The 10,343-nt window shown below is 26.7% G+C and overlaps 1 protein-coding gene across 1 annotated transcript in view; it reads right to left on the bottom strand.

The window, feature by feature from the left end:
* Positions 1-1,695: 1,695 nt before the first annotated feature.
* Positions 1,696-10,343, bottom strand: part of grin3bb (glutamate receptor, ionotropic, N-methyl-D-aspartate 3Bb) — a 135,965-nt gene continuing 127,317 nt past the window's right edge. The window contains exons 7-9 of the mRNA XM_073825911.1: positions 8,001-8,165; positions 4,888-4,955; positions 1,696-2,684 (exon numbers count right to left, since the gene is read on the bottom strand). Coding sequence (XP_073682012.1) covers positions 2,147-2,684; positions 4,888-4,955; positions 8,001-8,165 — 771 coding nt within the window. The 3' untranslated portion in view covers positions 1,696-2,146. The remainder of the gene's footprint in view (positions 2,685-4,887; positions 4,956-8,000; positions 8,166-10,343) is intronic.

Below are 10,343 nucleotides of genomic sequence, written 5' to 3'. Positions count from 1 at the left end.
TGGCCGACCTGGGTTCGAATCCTGACCCAGGGACCTTTGCCAAGCCTGCCTTGATTTTCCTATCATCCAAGAAACAAAAAAAAAGCCTAGTCCAAGACTAAAATATAAGTCTGAGACTACAGTTGAGTTACAACTAAAAGAAACTTGCACTGACTGATCTTAAAATATTTCAGTGCCTTTGTTTGTCTCAAGATGCACATCAGTAATGTTTTTTTAAGACACATTTATAAAAATTATTTAAAGGTCCTAATTGAACTATGACCTAACCCTGGCTTAGTCCAGCCGTGTGTGTGTGTGTGTGCATACCATGTTGTAAGCTATTCATGGAGTAGAAGTCATGAGATGGGTGTTTAAGTGTGGATGTTGAACATACTTGGAATTTACAGCAGTGTTTACTTTAAAAAAAAAAAAAAACACCATTAAAAAGCATCACTGTCTTAAAGTGAAGTTTCTAAAAGACATGTACATGTAGCCCACAAGCAAAAATAATAGTTGAATTTATAAAAACAGTGACAGTTGTTCATGAGTCCCTTGTTTGTCCTGAAGTTAAACTGTCTGCTGTTCTTCAGAAACAAATATTTCAGGTCCCACAATGTTTTTTTTTTCAGCATTTTTGTGTATTTAAACCCTTTCCAACAATAACTGTATGATTTCAAGATCCATCTTTCCACACTGAGGGACTCAGTAATATGCAACTATTACAAAAGGTTCAAATGCTTACTAATGCTTCAGAAGGAAAAACAATGCATTAAGAGCTGGGGGGTGAACACTTTGAACATAATGAAGATGTGTACATTTTTCTTATTTTGCCTGAATATCGTTTTTTTTTTTTTCATTCAGTACTGCCCTTCAGAAGCTACAGAAGATTAAATAAGTTTAAGTTACCCTGATCTTCAAATTTTCACATTCAAGTTTTCACCCCGCAGCTTGTAAAGCATTGTTTCCTTCTGGAGCGTCAGTGAGCATTTAAACCTTCTGTAATAGTTGCATGAGTCCCTCAGTTGTCATCACTGTGAAAAATTGATCTCAAAATCATAGTAAACGTTAGACAGGGTTCAAATACACAAAAATGCTAAAAAAAAAAAAATAATAATAATAATTTGTGGGACCTGAAGGATTTTTCTGAAGAACAGCAAGCAGTTTAACTATTCAGGACAAACAAGGGACTCATGAGCAACTGTCCCAAAACACACCAAAAAACCTGGATCATTCAGGTAAAAAAACAATATTAACAATCAATTGTATGTAAATTTTTAAACAGGTTCATTTTTATAAATTCAACTATTATTTTCTCTTGTGGACTATATGTAAATGTCTTTAAGGTGAAATATCTTTTTAAGGTCAGTATTAAATAAAAAAAACATGCATTTTGTACGATCCCTGTTATTTTGATAAAATAATTAACATTTTGCAGATTCTGCAAGGTGTATGTAAACTTTTGACCTCAACCGTACTTATATGCTTTATAATTCACTGCAGTATTCTGTGCAACCAGCAAACGTTTGGTGATCGTCATTATGAAGAATATCATCTACGAAACTCAGAGCTGAACGTTTTCAAGCAAGATTCCGAACGTATGACAAGATCACATTTATTTCTTGAACATCAAATGTAATTCAAACAGGCAACCTGGCCATTCATATGTCCATATGACTGTATGGAGGGGGAAAAGGTCAATAATAGTAGCAGTTTTGAGACACAACCAAGCTACAAAATCATTGCCAAAGCAGCAAAGTCAATGTTCTGTTCTACCTTTGACTCCAAGACGAGGCCTCGAGATCGACAGGAGTTTATTCAGATCCATATCCACCAAAAAACAAAACAAAACAAAAAACAGCCGGGCAGGGTGAAAAGCTCCTTCTGGGATGTGAATAAACAAAGCTCTGAGAGGAAAGCATGAACTTGCTAGGTGCTTTTCAACATCCAAATGATTGGAAAAAAATCCAGGTAGCTCCTGCTTTCACAGCAGGGCTTTAGAAAATAAGCCACGTGAGGCCCTATTAGCGTTATCATTAGCAAAACCGTACCAAGGATCGATGTTACCTTAGCATGATGATTTTAAAAGAGTCCAGGTAGATATGAAAGTTTTTCAGGAGGAGAAAGATAGAAAAACATGTCCATGTGTTCACTTCAGACCATGTGAGCATCACCTTTTCAGATCTGCTGGCTCTTTGGTGAGGGCGGGGCAAATGGTGGCTGTGACTGTGGGCGGAGCCACAGTGGTGGGCGGGGCGATTGTGGCAGCCGCACGTTCTTTAGCCAGTGTAGTCTGAAGCTCCGCCCTACGAGCCAGAGCGGCTTTCAGATGCTCGCGGATCTCCTCAATCTTGACCTGGAGCTCCTCCAGCTCGCTCTCTCTGGAGGGGCTCGAGGATCTCACTGAGGAAGAGGAGGAGGAGGCGGGTCGTTGAACAGGGCCTCCATTTTCACACACTCTCGCCAATAGACTCCCAGCCCCTGAGCTCAACGCTGAGGCGGAACCGGAGCCGGAGCTGGCCTGACTCCCCTCCGTCATGACACGGGACAGGAGTCGGCGTGTGTTGAGGGTCTCCAGGTTAAAATGGACCCTTTTGTTGTCTTTGGGCTCCTGCGTCACCTTGGCGCTCTCGTTGTTCCATCTGGCAAAGGATCCGAGTGGAGCAGGTGGAGGTGGCGGATGCGGCTGGGCTTTCTGGATGTTACAACTGGGGAGACAGAGCCAAGATAAGGGATTTTGTTCAAGTGATAGAACACCCAAAAATGAAATCCTGTCATTGTTTAAGGAATTTTCAAAGAATATCCTGCATTGTCAGCCTTTTTTGCTTAATAAAGTGAATGGGGACTAGGGCTCTAAAGCTCCAAAATGACAGAAAATACCATAAAAGATGTAATCCAATGACTCGTGTGCTATATTCTAACTTTTCTGAAGCTTTTTGACCCACATCGACTACTTTTATGGTACTTTAATAGTGCTTTTGGAGCTTCACAGCTCCAGTCCCCATCTAGTTTTATTATAGTGAAATGTGCAGCCAAATTTAATCAAAAAATAATTGAAAACTACAAAATTATAAAAAAAAAAATGAAATAAAAATAAATAGAAATATAGAAAACAAAAAATACATACAAATTTACAAAATACATATAAAATTACTAAAACTTAAAGTAAAATGAAAAGTGAAAATACGAAAATAAAAAAAAATATTCAAAATATTAATTACACTGTTACATTACAATATATAATAATATAAAAATAATTTTCATTAACTGAAATAAAATAAATATAAATATTACATGAAAAAGTAAAAAATACTGACTTGGAAAATAATTACAAATAAATGTGTTAAATAATAGTTCAATATATTCTTCATTAACTGAAATAAAGCTGAAATAAAATGTAAATATTAGATGAAATAATTAAAAATTTAAATAATGAAAATCAATCTGTCAGTTGAATTACAAAAATACTAAAAATGAAATAAAAAATGGAAGATAAACAGAAATACAGAAATAAAGTAAAAATGGCAAAAGCACATAAACTTAAAATTAATGTTAAATGAAAACTAAAAATATGAAAATAAAAATAATTTAAAATATTAATTAAATTGTTGTCCATCATTACAAGATCTGCTGTGTTGTTGTTAACTACTAAAAATAATTTTCATTAAAATTACGCTGAAATAAAATAAAATATAAATATTAGATTTAAAACATTAGTTAATAATATTAGATTAAAACTTTTTTTTAAAAGTAGCAATATTATCTTGGAAAATAATTAAAAATATGTGTCAAACTTACTAAAATTAAATAAAAATAAATTAAATATATATATTAAATATATAAACAAAACAAAAAAACAATAAAAATGACAAAAGTGCATACAGTTACTACAACTTAAAATTAAAGTAAAACTGAAAATATGAAAATAAAATTGATTCAAAATATGAATTAAATTGTTGTCCATCATTACAAGATCTGCTTGCTGTAAAAAAAAACAAATAAAAACAGTGTTGTTGTTAACTATGAAAAATTATTTTGATTAGCTGAAATCAAATTAATTATAAATATTAGATGAAAAACTTAAAATGAAAAAGGAGGAATATTGTCTTAAAAATGAAACTAATTAAAATGTGTCAGTTGAAATAGAAAATTACTAAAAATGAAATAAAAATAAATGTAAGCTAAACAGAAATATAGAAAACAAAAAAATAACACAAATGACAAAAGCACATAAAAATTACTAAAACTTAAAATCAAAGTGAAATGAAAACACGAAAATAAAAATAATTAAAAATGTTAATTAAAATGCTATCCATTATTAAAAGATCTGCAAAAATAATATTTTAAACATTATATAAAAAAAAATATGTAAACTGAAAATATGAAAATAAAAATCATTCAAAATCTAAAAAAATAATATAATATATATATATATATATATTTTTTTTTTTTTTTTTTTTTCTGTGAAATGTAATACTTAAAAATCACTAAATAGTTGTCTGCTTGCTGTAATAACATCGAAAGACCACAGTTATTGCTAACTATTACAAAATAATTTTCATTAACTGAGATAAAGCTATTGAAAATAAAATATAAATATTAGGTGAAAAACTTAAAGTAGTAATGTTGCCTTGAAATGGAATTAGTTTCAGTTGAATTACAAAAATGACTGAAATAAAAATAAGTTTGACAATTTGAGAAACCCTGAAATACTAAAATAGTATTTATTTTTGGGTGAACTCTAACAATTAAAAGAGCTCCACTATCATAAGATCCTCATCTTGCTATAATACCAGCAACATTCGGAGTAAAAACAATGAGACATATTTAAACCCATGTGTATTCCTGACATTCAAAGTGAAATAAGCTGCTGCTAAAATGAAAAATAGATTCATAAAACAAAGTCAAAACCTTTTCTCTGTGCTCGCCCGCTGTCGTTTCACATCCTCATAAGTCATGTTCAGTGCTCTGTGGATTTTCTGCATGAAAAAGAGAAAAGAAAAGAAGAAAGGAGTTATCTCAGCAAGGGATGAATGAGGGAGATCAACATCATGCTTTTGATTTTAAAAATCAATATTCCAGAGATGGCAATTACTGACTCGGCTTGGCAGTAATCCCTCCAGAAAGAGCCGGAGAGATCAAGCACAGCTCATTTACACAGTCAAAGCTTCACCCCATGAATAACACAGCCCTGCCATTCTTACTCTCACTTATCAGTGGAAGGAAGAAAGGAAACATTTCCATAGAATAATACTTTTGGCGACAGCTAAAATTAGGCTGAAAAACTGACACAGCATGAGCATTTAAAGGAATAGTTTGTTCAACTATCAATATCTCTCTTTTTTAAAGTTATTTATAATTATTTTAAATTAAACTGCAGTTTTGTTTGATTTTATTAGTTTTTATATTTAAAAAGAACAACACTATTTGTTTTTTTTTTTCTAAGTACGTCAGCTGGCTTTTAAAAATTGAATAAAGTCTAGTTTAAGTTCTGATTGTACTTGTAATAACTAATTACCCAAGATACCTGAGATATAATAATTAAAACAAATGTGTTAAATTATTAAAAATATAATACACATATGATATGTTAATAAAGAATTAAAAATAATTATTTTCAAAAATATATAATAATTAAAATAAATATACGGAATACATTTTTTTTATTTTTGTTGTATTTATTATTGTAGCTTTTTATTGGGATTACAAAATTGCTAAAAATGAAATAAAATAAATGGAAGCTAAACATAAATACAGAAAAACAAAAAATGACAAAAGCACATAAAATTACTAAAACTTCAGATAAAAATAAAATGAAAAGTGAAAATATGAAAATAAATATAATAAAAAATGAAATATAAATACAATTTAAAATAATATTTATTTTAGGGTGAACTAGAACTAAGTATATATTATTAAAACTTAAAATTAAAATAAAACGGAAACATTCAAACGGAAATTACTATTCATTAAAACCAATACAAGTAAAAAATAATTATTTACAAAAACAAATATAATAATAAATAATAAAATAAACAATAAAATAATAATAAATAATATATAAAATATATATTATTATTTAATTAATTAAAACATACGTTTAATTAAATTACAAAATTGCTAAAAAGGAAATAAAATTTAAATAAAATGGAAACATTAAAATGTAAATAATTATTCAATAAAACCAATATAAGTAATAATAACTAAATACATAAAATAAGTATTAAAATAAATGTACAGATTTAACTGATATATTATTTAATATTATTTAATATTATTTTTTATTATATTTATTATGTAATTAAAATAAACACATTTCATTTGAATTATAAAATAATCAAAAAAAGGGAAGCTAAACAGAAAGATGGAAAAAAGTAATAAAAATGAATGAGTATTTTGTATTTTGGTTAATGTGAAAACATTAAAATAAAAATAATTTAAAATCAATCAATACCAGTATTTATCATTTTTGTGTGAGCTACAATAAACTAATAAAACTGACAAAAAGCACATAAAATTATTAAAACTCTAAATATGAATAAATACCTAAATATTAAAACTTTAAATTAAATTTAAATGAATGAGTATTTATTTTGGTGTGAACAATAATAAAATAATAAAATGACAAAAACCCATACATTTATTAAAACTTAAATTGAAAACTGAAAATATGAAAATAAAAATAATCAATAAATACTACAATAGTATTTATTATTTTCAAGTGAACTATAATAAACTAATAAAAATAATGACATTAAAATAAAATGAAAACCGAAAATATGAAACTAAAATAATTTAAAATAATAATAAATACTATAATAGTATTTATGTTGTGGTAAACAATAGTAGTATAATTGTAAATATTAATAAATACTAAATTATTCAAATTTTGAATTAAATTAAAATTAATGAGAAAATATTAATATTAGAAATATTAATAGAGAAAATAATATACGAATAAATATACTAGTATTTATAATTTTAGTGTGAGCTATAATAAACTGGTAAAACTGACAAAGCACATAAAATTATTAAAACTTAAAATAAAATAAAAACTGAAAATATGAAAATAAAAATAACTGTAAATATTAATAAATACTAAATTATTCAAATTTAAAATGAAATGTAAATGAATATTTATTTTGGTGTGAACAATAATAAACTAATAAAATGACAAAAAAATACATTTATTAAAACTTAAAATAAATTGAAAACTGAAAATATGAAAATAAGAATAATTCAAAATATCAATAAATACTACAATAGTGTTTATCATTTTGCTATAATAAGCTAATAAAACTGACATAAAATTATTAAAGCTCTAAATATGAAAAATACCTAATTATTACAAATTAATAAATACTCATTCATTTTAATTTAATTTTGTGGTGTGAACAATAATAAACTAATAAAATGACAAAAACACATACATTTATTAAAACTTAAAACAATTATAATAATAATTTAAACCTTAAAATTTAAGTAAAATGAAAACTGAAATATGATACGATTAATAAATACTATAATCATATTTATTTTTTGTGAACTATAATAAACTAATAAAAATGACAAAAGCACATTAAATTACTAACATAAAATAAAAAAAATGAAAACCGAAATTAGGAAACTAAAAATAATTTTAAATAATAATAAATACTATAATAGTATTTATGTTGGGGTAAACTATAATAGTATAATTCTAAATATGAATAAATACGAAATTATTCAAATGTAAAATTAAATTAAAATGAATTAGTATTTATTTTGGTGTGAACAATAAACTAATAAAATGACTAAAACACAAATTATTAAAACTTAAAATTAAAATAAAACGAAAACTAAACATATGGAAATTAAAATAATTCTATACTATAACTGTTTTTTTTTTTTTGTTTTTTTTTTTAGTTTTCATAAACATTAATAACACTGGTTAACTGATAAACTGAGATATTTACCAAAACGCCACACTTGACACAAATATTGTAAATGGTGAACTGTCCCTTTAAATAAGTCTGGCTGCTCACCTGACTAGTGTGAAGCCAGTATTTAAACTTCTGTCTTCGACGGATGTGAGGCAGAACCAGGTGATAGAAGGCATGTTCTCCTGCCAGAGTGAGTAAGGCCCCAGTCACACCCACACACAGCAGCAAGAACAACCCTGAGAAGTGGCGAATGCCCATCTGCAGCGTCTGGACAGACACACAACCAATACAGAAGAAATGAGACGCTGCAGCTTTAAGAACCAGTGCAGTGCGATGCAGCACTTTTCCACAGGAGGACAGTATAATCCTGCTGACGGACATTAGATTAGTCCGTATCCTCCCCGCAGTGCCTTTGATGGAGAAGGAGTCCTACCAACTTGAACTAATTGACATTAAAAATCATCTTATTAAAAGCCAAGCAGGAGCCACATCAATATTAGACGGGCAGAGCTGATCTGTATGTACCTCTAGGAGCTAGACCACCCCCTCTAAAACACAAAAATCAATCAAATCAAAGAGCTCTACATAATAATGCTGGTTTTTTAATCATAAATGTGTTTCACACTGAATTATATAATAAAGATGACTAAAGAAAACTTTGAAACTTAAATGTACAGTAAAGTGTGTAATTTCATTCTTTTTTTAGGTTAAAAACAGTTTTCTGTGTTGACAAATTTCCGGACATATTGAAGGGCTCATACCTCTCCTACAGACTACAGATGGGACTTTCTCATTCTAGAAAGCATTTGATTAAAGGAAATCCTGCAGCAGTTCAGGATGAGTCATCAAAATGTTTGGCTCGTTTTTCTGGAAAAGAAAAACTGTACATTTTTAATTTATATATTGGGTAATAGATCATTTTAGCAGTAGAATAGCATATATACTACCCACGTTGTTTTTGAAAGATGTCTCTTATAGTCATCAAGGCTACTTTCATTTGATCAAAAATACAGTAAAACAGTAATATTATGAATATGAAATATTATTACAATTTAACAGAACTATTTGACCATATTTCAAATGTAATTTATTGCTGTGATGCAAAGATACCTGAGATAGTTATTTATTAAAACAAATATAAGTAATAATTCTGAAAACATATATACATTAACTGATTTATTGTTATTTAATTAAAATGAATAAGTTTCAGATGAATTTCAAAATGACTACAAATGAAATAAAAATAAATGGAAACTAAGAAATATAGAAAAAAACTACAATAATAGATTATTTTTGAGTGAACAATACTGACTAATTAAAATGACAAAAGCACAACAAAATTAATAAAACTTAAAATAAAATGAAAACTAAAAACATGACAATAAAATAAATATAAATAAATAAATACAATAACAGTATTTATTTTTGGGTGAACTATAATAAACTAATAAAAATGACAAGCAAATAGCAAAATTAATAAAAAACTTCAAATTAAAATAAAATGAAAACTGTAAATATGACGAAAACATTTATTTAAAAAATAATAAATACAATGAAATAAAATACAAAAAAACATAAAAATTAATACTAAAATATTAATAATAACTTAAAATTTTAAATAAAATGAAAGGTGAAAGTATAACAAATACAATTAATTTAAGAAATAATAAATACAACAATAGTATTTATTTTATAAACGAATAAACAATTTTTATAAACCAACAAAAATTTTAAAGAGCACATAAAACTTAAAATGAAAAGTGAAAATATGAAAAAATGTAATGAATACTGTAATATTTATTTTCGAGTGAACTATAATAAACTAATACAAATGAAAAAAACATAAAATTTATAAAACTTAAAATAAAAAAAGCTGAAAATATGCAAATAAAATTATTTAAAAAAATTCTAATGAATACTGTAATAATATTTATTTTTGGGTATAATAAACTAATAAAAAACTGAAAATATGAAATAATTTAAATATAAATATGAAAATAAACTTAATTTAAAAAATATAAATACAATAGTATTTATTTTTGGGTGAACTATAATAAACTATCAAAAATGATAAAAGCACATAAAATTAATAAAACGTAAAGTAAAATGAAAACTGAAGATGTAAGAAAATAATCAAAGAATTGTAAAGAAAATTAAAAATACAATAATAGTATTTATTTTTGGGTGAACTATAATAAACTAATAAAACTGATAAAAGCACATAACAAAATTAATAAAACGCAAAGTAAAATGAAAACTGAAAATATAAAAAAAAACTAATTAATTATAAAAAAATACAATAATAGTAATAACTATTATAAACTAATAAAACTTACAAAAGCACAGCAAAATTCCTAAAACTTTAAAATAAAAACAAATCTAATTTTCTAAATTAAAATGTAATTAATTTCTGTGATGCAAGCTTTTAACAAATTAATTAGTTCA

This window comes from Garra rufa, chromosome 20, assembly GCF_049309525.1.
Source record: "Garra rufa chromosome 20, GarRuf1.0, whole genome shotgun sequence".
NCBI classification, from domain to species: Eukaryota; Metazoa; Chordata; class Actinopteri; order Cypriniformes; family Cyprinidae; genus Garra; species Garra rufa.
This window is presented reverse-complemented; position numbering and strand designations above follow the sequence as displayed.